At 41.9% G+C, this 15,432-nt stretch overlaps 1 protein-coding gene across 1 annotated transcript in view; it reads left to right on the top strand.

Annotated features, from left to right (window-relative positions):
* Positions 1-15,432, top strand: part of SENP6 (SUMO1/sentrin specific peptidase 6) — a gene marked incomplete at its 5' end in the record, with an annotated part of 145,185 nt that overhangs the window by 14,441 nt on the left and 115,312 nt on the right. Inside the window, 2 exons of the mRNA XM_019520459.1 lie at positions 1,086-1,149; positions 2,851-3,008. Coding sequence (XP_019376004.1) covers positions 1,086-1,149; positions 2,851-3,008 — 222 coding nt within the window. The remainder of the gene's footprint in view (positions 1-1,085; positions 1,150-2,850; positions 3,009-15,432) is intronic.

The raw sequence follows: 15,432 nt of genomic DNA, 5'->3' as shown, positions 1-15,432 counted from the left end.
ATCACCTTGCACTTGTCAGTGTTGAATCGCATCCTATTCTCGTCCGCCCACCCTGATGGGTGGCTCATCTAGCAGGTGTGGGGGGGGGGGACAGCTCCCTACCACTGTGTGCACCCCCTGGGGCAGGCATGGTGGTGCCTGTGTGTGGACTGGATATGGGCTGCTCACTGTGGGTTTGGGGCTCTCTGCTCTACTGCCTTTCCCTCGGGAGCCCTGGCAGTAGTGGAGGTGATGAGACGCTCCTTCTGCCAGGTGGGTAGCGGGCATGATAGGGTGGGGTTCCCGAAGGAAAGGCAGCAGAGTCCCGAGCCCACAGCAAGCAGCCCATGTCTGCCCTACGCACAACTCTGGGAGGAGGCACATGTCCCCCATGCCTCCCCTGCGGGGGGTGTGCACAGTGGCGGGGAGCCACCCCTCCTATACCTCACTCAGGCCTCTGCTGCACACATGGCATTGCCATGGCAGGAGCCAGTAACTGTCCCTTTGTTGCTGAGTATAGCACCTTGTGATCACATCCTGGCATCCCCTCCCTCTACTCGCTGGGACTTGTAGTCTGCTGTGGGCTCGGGCCAGGGGTGGGGCATGGGGACTAGACTGCACCTGACAGGGTGTTCTGGGCATGTGGCCATAACTGTCAGCTACAATGTCCAAAAAAAAGTTGATAACATAATTTCTCTTTTTATTGGTGCTGATCCAATAGCCAATTGATATATTGATGCACTCCTACCATTTATGTAACTCTGTGAACTGTAGTTGCCTCTTGAATATTCACATTTATGTAATTGTATGGCATTTTAAAATACTTTCTCCCCCTCATGTTTCCCCTTTTGTTTGCATTTAGGTTTTCTTTGTACAAGTCTCACGTAAATTGTCAAACTAATTTTAATATTTTTCCACTATTATGCCACCCACTATAAAGTGCCCTGCTGTTTGGGATCATTTGTAAGGTATCTACATAGATGCCTGTCTCTAATCCAAAAATGTTAACTTGTGTATTGTGGCCCTGTGTATGGCTTAAAATGTTTTGTTGGCATTGAGCTATATTACATTATATCCACTTTTCTCTTTCATCCCTAATTATGTAGTGAGGCAAATTTGCTCAGCATAGATGAAATTGATGGGCCCTTCACTCCCAATGAAGAAAAGAAGGTAAGTGATATATGTGTATCTAATTTAATATATATTATTTTAAGATCGAGTGTTTTAAACAAAATAATGTTATGATCCCATCTATTAAACAAAAATGAAGATCAGTGTATATATTTTGTGTAGAAAATTCTGAAAAATTACTTGGTTACATATCTTTACTATTATTCTCCGTTCTATAAACATGCTTCCTGTACTATAGTCTGAAATTATTAACCTGAATGGTCAGTTTTAATTCTAGATATATACCAGTTACAGGCTTATAAAGATTTGCTCCTGAATAGATTTTTTTTCCCCTCTTCTTTCTCTATGATACCTAGAAGAGCTGTCCAACTGGCAGCCTGTAGGTTGCATGGAGCCTGTAAGAGGTTTAAATTGCAGCTCTCCAGACTCCTTTCTAGTATCCACTGTCCCTGCAACAGTAGCCAGACTGTGGGCTCTTCTCTACTGCTTTCTTTGGCCGCTACTTCCTTTCCTCATCCCAGGGAATGGGGCTGCACAGCAGCTCAGGGGACTGAGGATGGGCCTTGGAGCACAGGGTGCAGCAGTGGGGGACATGGGTGCATGGTGTAGCAGAGTGGTGCTTGCAGAGGTGTGTGGTGTACTTTTGGAGGGGGAGGAGTGTCTGGGGGGTATGTGGCTGGTGGAGGAGTAATATGGCTTACCTTGATATGGCCCCTGGCTTCTTTGAAGTTGGACAGTCCTGATTTCCAATTTTTATATTCATTTGGGTTTGGGGGGGTGGGCACTGAAGTGTGGTAATTGTCTTTTTGACAGCAGTTGCTAAGGTAACTTGTTCTGAAGATACTTCATAGCTCTTGAAAAATTGAATGTTCTCAGTAGCAGAAATACGTACCAAAGGAGAGACTGCTTTCTTCTTAATAGATTACAAAAAAAGAGCAACTCCAGTGAATTGGACCAAATGTAGAATTTATCATACGTCCATACACGATGAATTTGTAGGTGTTGAAGAACTCTAGTAACACCAACTGGTAGCTGTAGCAAATCTGTTTCTTTGATAGATGTAGAATTACATTATTTAACATAAAATTCATATATTGCTTTTAAAAAAGAAATTTTAACAGTAACATTAACTGGGACCAGAAAGTTCCATTTAGATTAAAATTTTAATATATATATATCTATATATTAAATATCTATGTATCTATCTATCTATATCTATATAGATATAGATATAGATATCTCTCTATCTAGATAGGTATTTTGAAGCTTATATTTTTCTAGGCTTACACATTTTTCAGTAAAAAAGGACATATCTCCCTCAAAGTCAGGATGCGGCTCGCTAAGCCATTCTATCTGGCCTGCAGGGACCCTAACAAATTTAGAAAATTAATATATATCTGCCCCTGGCTGCCTGTCATGCAGCCCTTGATGGCTTGCCAAAACTCAGTAAGCAACCCTTCACCTGAAATAATTGCCCATCCCTGCTCTAGTTCCTTCAATTGTACCCTTCAGAAAAAATAAACTGAACAATCTTTAGAGAGTGTTCTAAAAAGTTTTCTTGGTCTTTTAATTTGAACAGTGAGTTTACAAAAATGTTGATTGTGTTAGAAAAATAAAGACTTATCTAAAACTAAAAATCAGTGCAAATACATAGTAAACATGGACCATAATAAATACTTGGTAAGTTATTGGTTTTATTTTCTTGTCACCTCTTAATATATGCTTATTGTCTCCTTACAGTCACTACATTGTCGGCTAGGAACTATTGGCACCAGTGGCGATTCCTTAAAGACATATACAAGACGAGGTAAAACTGGAGGTTTGAGAGACTTGAAAGGGAATGCAATTGGACTCAACATGGTTGGACATAGCAAGAAATTGAGGTACAGTGTTGTCAGGTTACTAAATTGTTTAGCTAACAGTTTCTGTTTAAACAAAATTTATGATTTATGAATATAGTTTAAAGTGCATTTTACTAGTATTTAAGGAAACATGGTAAAAAGTCATTAGTTGTTCTTTGCTAATTCCTACCCCCTGAGATGGAAAGACTTTGTCAATTATCAGCATAGATTTAAATTTAGAATAGATTTCATAGCCATCAGGGCTGGAAGGGACCTTGCAAGATCATTGGGTCCAGCCCCCTTCCCAAGGGGCAGGAGGTCAGATCACCCCAGGAAGATAAGCATCCAAGCATTTTTTAAAGGTATCCAGAGTAGGTGCTTGTACCACTTCTGGGGGAATTTATTCCAGACTCTGGAGGCAGGTCCTGTCAACCTGGTGGCCTTCTTTGACTAGGTCACAAAATCCTTGGATGCTGGTGTCGCAGTAGACGTAGTCTAAGGCCTTCCTAAAGTCCAGAAAGACACTGTCTCTCACCCCATTCTCATTAAAAAATTAGGAGATTGTGGTGTTGATGCCTACACAGTCAGATGGGTCACTAATTGGCTGGTTGACTACACTCAGAGAGTGGTGGTGGATGGGTCATTTTCGACTTGGAGGGATGTGGGCAGTGGGGTCCCCCAGGGCTCAGTCCTCAGGCCCACACTGTTCAGCATCTTCATCAGCAACTTGGATGAGAGGGTGAAAAGCACCTTCTACAAATTTGCAGATGACACCAAGATGTAGGGGAAGTGGGTACGCTAGAAGGGAGGGACAGGCTGCAATTGGATCTGGGCAAGTTACAGGGGTGGGTGGATGAGAATAAGATGGGATTCAATACAGACAAGTACAGGGTATTGCACCTAGGGAGAGAGAACCATCAGGATACCTACAGGCTGGGGAACTGCCTTCTCATCAGCACAGAGGCAGAAAAGGATCTTGGAGTCGCTATTGATTCCAAGATGAACATAGGCTGCCAAGTCAGGAAGGCTAACCGTACCTTGTCATGCATCCACAGATGCATCACGAGCAGGTCCAAGGAGGTGAATCCTCCCCCTCTATATGACATTGGTCAGGCCACAGTTGGAGTAATGTGTCCAGTTCTGGGTGCCGCACTTCAGGTAGGATGTGGACAACATGGAGAGGTTCCAGAGGAGGGCCACTCACATGATCGGGAGCAGCAGGGTAGGCCCTATAAGGAGAGACTACAGGACCTGAGCCTGTTCAGCCTCCACAAGAGAAGACTGAGAGGGGATCTGGTGGCCGTCTATAAACTGGCCAAGGGAGACCAGCAGGCAATAGGAGAGTCCCTTTTTCCCCCGAGCACTATTGGGAGTAACAAGTCATAATGGCCGTAAGTTGACTGTGAGTAGATTCAGGCTTGATATCAGGAGGCACGATTTCATAGTCAGGGCGGCTAGGATCTGGAACCAACTTCCAAGGGAAGTGGTGCTCGCTCCTACCCTGGGGGTCTTCAAAAGGAGTCTAGATAGACATCTTGCTGGGGTCGTTTGACCCCAGCGTTCTTTCCTGCCCATGGCAGAGGGTCAGACTTGATGATCTGCTCAGGTCCCTTCCAACCCTACCAACTACGAAACTGTGGAGACTTGGATGGTAACCAAGTTTTTCCTTATGTCCAGTCTAAAACAGTCTTCTAGCAGTTTGTGACAGTTGGACTTTGTTACTGGTGAACAGATGATCTCTCAGTTCCTGATGCACACCCCCTTTATACTTAGGCTGCCACCAAGTTACCCCTAAGCCTTCGCTTCTCCTGGCTGAAGAGTCCGATGTCTCTCAGCCTCTTCTCATAAGACCTGTTTTCTTGACCTAGAATCGTGTGTGGCTCTCCTCTGGACTTTTAAGCTTCTCCACATCCTTTCTAAAGTGTGGAATCCAGAATTGGATGAAATACCCCAGCTGTGGCCTTACCAAGGCTGAGTAAAGCGGGAGGATGACTTCTTGGGTGTTGCTTGAGATGTATTGATAGGTGCATGCCAGGGTTTTATTTGCTTTGCTGGCTGCGGCATTGCATTGATGGCTTAAGTTCGTCTTGTGGCCGATCATGACACTGAAATCTCTTTTGGCCGTGGTGCTAGTGAGCCTATACTTAGAGGCTGCTAAGCCTATAAGTATGCTGTGGTTTTTTTTCTCCCAGGGTGGAGCACCTTACATTTCTCAGTGTTGAATGTCATCAGGATTTGATTCGCCCACCTTGTGAGCCCATCCAGGTCAACCTGAATTGCCATACTATCCTCTAGTGTGACTACACTTCCATAATTTGGTGTCATCTGCGAACTGGGCCAGTCTGCTTCTGACGCCCAAATCTAGATCCTTTCTGAATATATTAAAGCATACTGGTCTGAGTACCGAGTCCTGGGGGATGCCACCATGTGCCATATTGACTCAGTTCCATTGACTTATCACTCTCTCTGGGTCTGACCACAGAGCCAGTTCCCCAGCTATTGGACCAAAGGTTATTGAGTCTGCAGTTCCATGATGGCCTCATGGTAAAATTAGGGGAGAACAAGTCAAAGGCTTTTTTGAAATCTAAATATATGACATCAACCTCTTCTCCATTGTCCAGGTGTTGCATCACCTGGTCATAGAAGGAAGTGAGGTTGGTCAGGCAAGACCTATCCACAACAAATCCATGTTGGCTCTCTCTCAGAATGTTGCCTTCCATTAACCTGTTGTTGACAGTTTCTTGGAAAAAAACCAGAGATCTTTCCAGGGATTGAAGTCAAACTGATTCACCTATAGTTCTCTGGATCTTCCTTCCTTCCTTCCTTTCCTGAAGATAGCCACCACGCTGGCCCTCTTCCAATCTTCAGGAACCTCTCCCAAGTGCCATGAGTTCTCAGATAGCCTCACGATTGGTTGTGCTGTGATGTCAGCCAACTCCTTTAGCACTCTTGGGTGCATTCCATCCAGTCCAGCTGACTTACAGATGTCTAGCCTTTCAGGCTGTTCCCTCACAAGATCTTCACCAATTATAGGTGTATGTGATCGCCCTTACTCTGGTAACCCTGCATCCTGTCAGGCAGGATGATCTGCTTTGGCTGGTGGAAAACCGATGCAAAATAATTGTTGAGATCAGCTTTCTCCTGGGTGTCGGTTGACAGCTGCTCCATTTGGTTCAGCAAGGGTCCAATGTTGCCCTTGTTCTTCAGATACGTGGGAAGTCAGAAAAAGAAGGACTTTTTATTGTCCTTGATTCCTGTAGCCAGTTTGAATATTGCTGAAGCTCTGCAAAATATATATATTTTTTTCATTTTGCACTGCATTGCTACACTAATAAAACCTATCAACACTGCAGCACTTTAAATTGGAATATTTGCTAATCTAACTTTACTGTCATCGGTCTCTCTCTTTTTTTTTTTCTTTATGTAGCTTTTTGTTTTCATTTAACAAGCTTAAGAACTGTAAATTTTGTGTTCTCAAAAGGTTTAGTTGTGCTAAAATTGTTTTTGTTTACTGTATGACTATCTTGCAGTACTCTCATTCATTAAAAATAATCATTATGTGGTTATCAGCAACGTAGAACACTGATGATATTTGTTGCTATATTTTCAGAAAGTAATGGTTTGCTGTGCCTCGATCCATATTGGCTATCTTTTATTTGTACTTTACAAATACAGGTTTCCACTACATCTTTTAATATGATTTGAGTGCTTACTAGCAACCAGTTTTAAAATTTGCTTGACTACAGATTTTTTTAAAACTTTTTTAAATTTCTTATTTGACCACATTTAATGGAATTATTGTTTTCATTTCCATTCCTTTCATTTCCATTCCAGGAGTCTCTTCTTGAACCTGACTTTTTTTTTTTTTAAATGCCTGTTTATAAAGGTACAATCAATTTCTTTGCTATGTTTTACTAGAGAAAAAGTCTTTTGCATGTATATTAAACATGCCTTGTCTACTTGGAGTACTTCTAACCACTTAAACAGTTCCTTTAACTCCTTGAAAACTAGAATTTTCTTACTGAAGGAGCCTTTGTAGTGATGGAGTTTGCTACAGATTCTACCCTTCCTACAGAATTTGGGTGTGTTTCTCTCTCTTTGCCATGCCATGCTATGGCATGGCAAGAGGTGCAATTGCAGGGATCAGGGATGAGATCCCATCATACATTTAAATGAACATCTGTCAATGGCCTTAGACGTCTTAATTTATCAGTACTTATCCTAGGTGGACTGGGACTCCCAGCAGTAAAAAAAGTACTTCATAGTCTTAAACTTTAATAAGTATTTGAAATAACCACTCACCAGCTTTGTGTCTGACCCTCATTGAAAGGGTCTGTAGTCACATTTGTGGTCGTGATGCTGGATTTTCAAAACATTTTCCTGTGGATTTCAGCGGTAAGCTATTTCAAATAATAAAAGTACTGTTTCTTACATATACTGGTGATAGTTGAGCAGAAATTAAAAACTCCTTTTTCTTCTCTTCACACAGTTATCAATCAAAACAAAATCACCCCCCTTCTGATGGTAAATTATTTTATATCCTTATTATAAGTGGAACTAGTGTAAAATAGCCTGAAAAAGTAAATATTTTCATTAGCCTAACCTACTTTATGAGGGGAATTATAAAAAAACAGGACCACCTTGGTACAGTGAAATTTTTTTTTCTTGTTCAGCCTAGTGCTATGACTGACTTCTAACTACTTTTCCAACTTTGGTCTTTTAATCTGCTTGAATAATGTGATTATACTGTGAGTAATTATCGTGATTTAATACTGGAGCTGCAATAGCATAACAACTTGTTTATATAATACGTGTATCATAAGGAACCTTACAATTTTAATTTTCCAATCACTTGTATTTTGCATATGCATAACTGTGACCAGTTCACAGTTTGCCTGCAGTAAAGAGTAGTGTAATGTGTGCCCTTTGACACGCAGCGTGGAAGGTGTTCTGTAATTATTCTCTTGAGTTTTGAACATCTAATTCTTAGCAAACTGAGCAAATTAGTTGTACAGTTCACCACATTTACTTGCATATCACACACACCCTTCCCCCCAAAAATTAGTCCCCCAAAATTGGGGTGTATGTCTTTTTAAGCAGGGATAGTGATTTTCTGTCTGGAATAGAAGTACTATGCTTTTATTCCTCATCTAGCTTTTGTTCCTGCTTGCAGCAGCAGTGGCACTTCTGTTTAGCAGCTGAGGGAGTCCACTGATGGTAATGGCTCTGTGTCCTTCACTTCATAGGTGTTAACAACTGTCTCTTTAATGGCCTTGAGGTTCCACTAGACCAGCTAACCTTTCTTATGGCAGCTTTGCTCTCTTTTACCTAGTCCTGGTCTCTCTTCCTCTGTCATAGCCTTGTAGATTTGGTTTTAGCTCTCTTCAAAATTGTAGATTCACCTGTGGATACCAATCTTCACAGCAGCTAGGGTTACATCTTTTTGTTAAGCAGGAAAGGAAGGGTGGGTGAGCTGAAGATTAGGCTCTGTCCCTGCCCTATGCAGCCATAACCCTCAGAAAATCTTTTTTCCCTTTCTTCTACCTTCTGAAAAACAAGGTGTGTATTTTACTTGGGGGGGTGTGATATGTGAAAAAATACAGTAAATCACTATTAAATATAAAACAGATTGGGTGTCTGAAAATCTTGAACCTGTCAGTGGTAGTCTGTGACCTTTACTGTATTTATATTTTTTCTCTCCAGTCTGTAAGATGGAGAACCTCAGATAGAAAGCATTTTAGAATCTGTAATAGCATGGTAGTGTGTGGGGAATGCCTTGATAAGGGAGGCACGAAGGGATGGTGGACAGTGACAGGCGTGTCTCTTTTATTCTCCAGGTCTTAGGTTTCACATAATGAGTGTTTTGCGATGTAGCTACTGTAGTGTATATATTGTAAGTGGATATGGTAGCAAAACCTTAATTTAGTGAATGCATTCCACTATAAAACCCTGTTTTCAGTTTCCTACAAGTTTGCCATACTTTAGCCATGCAGGGTATGGATTTTTATTTTTTTTTAAATATGTCTAAGCAAGTTCAGTAGTCCTACAAATAAGGTCAGAAAGAAATGCGTTGTTTTGTCCGTGTTTAATTATTTGGAAAGCTCAGTGCCTCTTGCTTTGCAGTGAGGATTTGACATTTGGTAGGGAGTTACTCACATATTAGTTGTAAGAGTTTTTGTTCAATTTCATGAACATCTGCTCAAATATATGACCATTTTATAGACCTCCCAAAAATGCAGCTTGAACATAATTTTATTTCCAAGGTCAAATGAGTATCTGAAAATTCCAAGCACACTGAGAATTTTCCATTATAGGGATACAGAGTTTGAGCAGAGTTGTACTTTTGAATTTGAAGAGCTTCCTTGTCCAGGAAAGATACTCAGCAGTATTATAAGCTGCTGCAGTTTGGAATTATCAACTTTATATAGTTGATGGCAGTTAATTTTGTCTTGCTCACTAAGAACAGTGGGTATCCACACTAAGTGGGCAGGTAGAAGAAGCGGGAGGTAGACCAGGAGATTCTGACTTGCATGCAACACAGAGGGGAGATTCTATGTAATACAGAAGGCAGGGCATGGTGGCACCTTAGAGACCTGATTCAGAGAGTCATGATCTTTTGTGGTCTGCAGCCTGCTTTATCAGATGCAGCATAAGGGCCTCTATGTAAGAACAGTGTTCTTTTCTATATTGGGGACAGCAGATTGACACACTGTATTTACTTGAATAGAAGATGATCCTGATTATAAGACAACCCCTCCAATAATCGGATTCTTTATATGGAAAATTTATAAATTTGTTATTTTCCAGGAATATAATCTAATTATTGGAGGTTTGCCTTGAATTTTGTCCCCTTCACACTGCTACAGTAAGGAAAATTAATTGATGGTCAGAAGGTTTTGATCTCACAAGTTTTAGCACAGGTACTCCATAAATATGTGTTTGGGCAGCATTTTGGCACCAACTTACATGTAGTACAAACGATGCATGATGTTAGTCCAAAACCAAAGGTTTGCGATTTTACTGCATAGTTCATTGGGCCGAGCCCCGCCAGAGTCGACAGCATTTCAAACCGTGGTGACCCCACAGCTTAGCACTGCTCAGTTTTATGTACGTGTACTCCAGATTAGCACCCCTCCTCGTCTGCAAAAAAAAACAAACCATGATTCAGCCCCCACTCACGACTGGAACCAGGTGTTTTTGTCATGAGTCCTGGGATGCTCCAGAAATTTATATGTAGATGAGATACTGGGCAACCTGGTCCAGCTTCACCTCATGGAAAGTGGGGCCACGCTAATCATATGTGACAGGCTGAGAAAAGGGTCTGATAGAGGGTTCTGGGTAAGCTGTTCAGGGCCCTGTTTGATGATGTTTGCCAGACATTTAGGCCAAGTACAGACAGTTTAAAAAGCCTGAGGCTGAATTGATTCAATCTTTGCAGTTTAGTCTAAGATGCATAGTTTGAACTGATAAGCCAAGTGAACGGATAATCACTTTTGATTCCAGAAATGCAGCCACGTGCCTGATGTGGCCCAGGCCAGAAGTTAGGGTGGCTCTAGAACATGCCTTCTTGGTTGGAGCAGCCATTTGGGCTAAGGCTAGCCTTTGGGGAGGGGGAAGATTGTAGGAGAGATTCAAAGCATCCTGGGATGCTGGGGTACAATGTGTTAACTTGACTCTGGAGGTGATCTGGGACAGAAGTTAAATAAAACAACTTAACCTAAAACAGTTAAGTCTAATACTACATTGTGGCAGGGCACTGTTGGTACCTGCCACTTTAAGGGCCGGGTGCCTGATTAGGGCAGCCATTTTAAGGCCCAGCTCCCTGAGCTGAAGGCAGTTCGTAATCAGCCAGCAGAGGAGAAACACCTGCCTGCTGAGCTCTGCAAGGAACAACTTGGATGTCTATGGGCTTGGGCTATGGGGATGGAGGAGGCTCTAAGTCCTGGGCATGACCTAAAACTGCACCTTGCCAGGGAATGGAGGCCTGGTGGGGTTGCTGGTGGCATGGCAGCCCTATGAAATGCTAGGGCCGTAAACGTCCCTGGTGAAAGGCAGGTGAGGGGTTCCTAATAAATTCCAGCCCCCTCACAGTCCTAGTTGGGTAATACCAGACGTATGAGATTGTAGAAAGACCTGCGGCTCAGTTGTTCCAGTGGAGTTGTGAGGGTAAAAGCAGGCAAGCAGCTCAGGCTTGTTCTGAGGTACTTGACTGGTCAATGCTGAGGCCAGGACCCAGAGAGGGGTCAAAAGGGCCAGGGGCCCATCGCAAGGGATTGCCCACAGGGCAAAGTGGCTTGGGATCCTGACTAGCCTGAGACAGAGCAAGAGCATAAGGGGGAGCTGAAGGTCTGAGAGAGGGGAACGCAACTAATGGGTGAAGGGAATAGCTGAGTTTAGCTGCCTGGAATGCCATTTGCAAGGCAGTGTATGGGTGGAACAGAGCTGCAGATATTCCTCTTAACATTGGGGCTCTGAATAAGCAGCCTCCCACATGAGGAACATCATAACCATTTATCATCTGTGGCAGGCAAGAAAGACGTGGGTGGTTAACTCAGAGACAGATGGGTGGGCCAACATTGAATTGTCCTTGGGAAGGCCCCCTGTTGCATACATTCATCCAAGTTTATCTTAAACCAGTTTTGGCTGTTCTGAGAGAGGATTATGTGCGTATAACTTCTGTTGTATTACAGATTTGAGCTGGTTTCTGATCACTTATACTGGTTTATGTGTAATTTCTGTCCCTAGCCTTAAGGCTGGTGAAGAAATGAGAATAACTGAAAATGGGAAAGAAAGGCGCAGCTCAGCTGTGGGAGTGAAGAGGAAGTCAAAGTATATTTGTTGTAGTGACACACCATGACTCGAAAAAAGAGTTGGTGCTGAGGGAGACTGCATACAACAGGCACTATCATATATTTTGTTCAGATGGCTTGCACTAAGCTATTCCTGTGGTAGGTTCCTATCAACATTTTTGGCACCAGGAGAGGGTCTTGGAGCTTGCTCCGATCTCTGTGTACCAGTCTGGTTTTGCAGTACCTTCAGGTCTGGTGCTCATTCCCTCCTGAGGCAACAACTGCCTATTTTTGGGGGGGGGCGGGGGGTTAAAGGGCCAAACATACATGTGTGTACATATGTGTGCATATGCACACATGTGCACGCATGTATATGTGTGTGCACACACTGATGCTCAGTGTTGACTGCACTTAATCATTTTCATAGTTGGTTTCCATTGCTGAGCACATGCTGCTTTTGGCAGCAGTTTAATGACGGACAATGTATTTCGTGAGATTTCCTTGTATGCAATTAGATAAATGCCAATTTTCCCCATGCCAGTTGGGTGGTGGGGAAGGGGACCTTGTCTCGTATTCAAGTAAATACTCTTAAAAGGATTTGTTAAGAGTGCATGATCATCCTGAAACATTGGCGGAGTGAGGCACTTATTTCCCTACAGAATCTGACAATGTTTGATAAAATTCTTCTGAAGTTGTCATATTTTGCAATCAGCTTTATCAAGCTTTATTCAAATATATCGTAAGCTTGGAAGAGACTTGGTGGGACCTTTTTATTAATCTAACTGTTTCAAGGATCAACAAATAAGTGAAATAATATTGGAGAAGAGGTGTGTGCGTTTTGTGCCAGTCTTCATCATTGAAGATGCTAGAAAAGTAAACTTCTGCAAGTTTTACTGGCTTCAGGTAATGAGAACAAAGTGTTTTCAGTAGTTATAAAGGTCAAAAAGGAGGCAGTAAAAACAAAGAGCAACAGAAGATGGATTTGATGCAACTCCAGGAGTTAAGAAAGTGACAGAGATGTTAAAAAATACATAATCTTTAACTGTTACCCAAAAGTAATGCATGGTAGTAAAGATTGTAATTAAGTAATTTCAAAGTAGGATTGTGGTCTATTCTGGGACTTTTGAAGCAGTGAACATTTGTTAAATATATTAGTGTTGATGATAGGTGGTATAAAACCTAGCTTCTCCCTTTTATGTAATTTGGCTAAGGAGGAGCTATGGTTACCTCCTTCAGCCACCCCCTGATGTTGTCTTCTGCCTGCCATGACCATAGTATTTCTTCTTTTGATTTGGGAGTTGGCTCCCTGGGAAGAATTCCTTTAGACTACCCAGCAAACCTGCTTTATGGGGCTCCTCCTCCCCTGCACCTGTCCTGACCACACCTTTGGTTGTCAGTTTCTGAGTGAATTACTCAGGGGCTAACCCCTTATCCCGGGCAGGGGGTGTTCTGTCACCTGACCTCAGGGTTGAAGGAACCAAACCTGGTAGCCTTCTAGTTTCCCACTCCCCTCCGCACTCCCCATAAACCAGTTCTAAGCCCTTAAATCCAAAACCCCTGTCATGGCCTGCCTAGCGGTAGAGCAGTCCTACCCTCAAGGAGGGCTGGGCATACTGGGTCTTCCTACTTCACTTGCCAGCACTTATTGGAGGCAGCTTCTCATCTGCTGCACCATTGGTTGAGCTCCCCGTGGCAGAGCTTCCTCAAGCGGTGGCCCTCTGACCGCCTGTACCTTATTCCCAGCACCTCTGTGCTGCCAAACACACTGCAGACGGGCATTGAGAGAAGAGTTTTCTGGCATTTCAGGCTTCCTGACACTGGAGTCTCCTGCCGGCTGCCCCTCTCTGGGATCAGAAGTACCAAATGCAGCTCACCTGTCACCGATCCAGAGTGAATACTCTTCCAGAAATGTGGCATGCTGACGCTTTCCGCAGTCTTCCTTTCTTCTGGGACGAGTACAGGAAAATTACTCCTATTCTCAAGGGCCTTTTTTGCTTTGAAACCCTTCCCATGACAGTTAGTAAATTGGTTGAAACAGGTAACTAAATAATAATGAAACATATTGATGAACATACAATAATAGATACAAACCAGTATGGTTTTTAAAAGAGAGTCTTGTCTTTTAAAATAGTTTCTTAAGCTTATGGACAAAATAGTGGATAAAAAATAGTTGACATTTATTTGACTTTCAAAAACTGTTGGCCTCATGAAGAAAGTTGACAATAAGAAAATATGTAGTTCTAATACAGAGGCCAAAACACTGTAATGGGTTAGAAACTGAATAACACAGAATGCAAAGAACAAAAGTAAGTGGTCAGTTTTTAAATGTGGACAGGTTAACAGTGGAATTCCACAGTTTGAAAAGAGGAGGGGGAGTAAATAATGAGATAACCGTATTTGTGGATTGTACAAAATACTTAGATAAGTCGAGATATAAAAAAGTGATGAACGATACTTAAGGGATAAAGACCTTGCCTTCAATAGATGAATAATCTGAAGCAATCATACACGCATACAGTTTTCTTGCAATATCTCAGAAAAACCTGGTAATTGTTGTGAAGAGCTAGTTGACTACCATTATGTGTTTCACCAAAAATCCATGTATTGAGAAACGTATTATAGTATTTATGCGGAAAAGGAGAAAAATTTAAAATACTGTTTCATTATTAAGTGTTAATGTACTTGTTAAGTTCCAGTAAACTTTAAAAAAATCTACAACAGAAGTATAACAGGTCCAGAGATGAGCAGATGACTAAAGCATACAGAGACTTCCGGGTGAATACATTAAAACTGCTCAAATAAAAAAATGCAATGGGATATAACTTAACTGCAGTTAAAGTTAAGTTTTCCTATTTGTCCTTCTCCTAGTGCAGTTACGAGAGGATAATTAATTATGGATGTAGCAAAATTTAAATATCAGTAAATACTTTGTTCTAAATTCAGTGTATCATTAATTTGGGATGTCATTATTATGAGATGTCTTTGAGATGAAGAACTTGGCAAGATGCATAAAGGCTTGTCTCCAGAGTAGGTAAAATAAAAGGGGTTTTATAAGACTACCAACTGCCACATAAGAAAACATTGTTCCTCTTGGGTACAATATTTCATAACTGTCCATTTTATTCATAAACCCGTTCCATCCTCTAAAGAGTTTAGTACTAGCTGCTTTTGGACATTTGATGCTAGGGTAGATGGTGGATGTTCTGCATGGCAGTTGTGCTCGCAAAGGTAGATTGCAAGATTAGAATTTAGGACCTCTGAATTTCCAGGTCTTTGGTACAACAGTTTAGTTTAGATTTTATATGATTTTTGTTTTGCAGTTTTATAGAATGGTCAAATCAAAAGTTTTTGGTCACAAAAGATTATAGAACCTAACTGCAGAACGTTATTGTCATGACACAAGACTGTAACTTTGGAACCAACAGATGAGAGGAAGCTGAGAACCCTCCTACATGGTTATGCTGGGGTTTTTTAAAATGTTTTAAAAAAAAAATAGACATTTTAGCTTCATGACACTTTCCTTTAAAAAAAAAAAAAAATATTCTGAGTTTTGCTTAGGTTTGGAACTTTCTTACCTAATTCTTTTTTCTTTTCACAGTGAAAATGCTCAAAATATATCCTGTTCTGGAACAGTGGTACTCGGTAGACGTTTTCACCATGCTCATGCCCAGACGCCAGTAGTAAAAACAGCG

This window comes from Gavialis gangeticus, unplaced genomic scaffold (genome assembly GCF_001723915.1).
Source record: "Gavialis gangeticus isolate Ggan-Ray unplaced genomic scaffold, GavGan_comp1, whole genome shotgun sequence".
NCBI lineage: Eukaryota > Metazoa > Chordata > Crocodylia > Gavialidae > Gavialis > Gavialis gangeticus.
The sequence above is the reverse complement of the archived record's forward strand: the minus strand, read 5'-3'. Positions and strand labels throughout refer to the sequence as shown.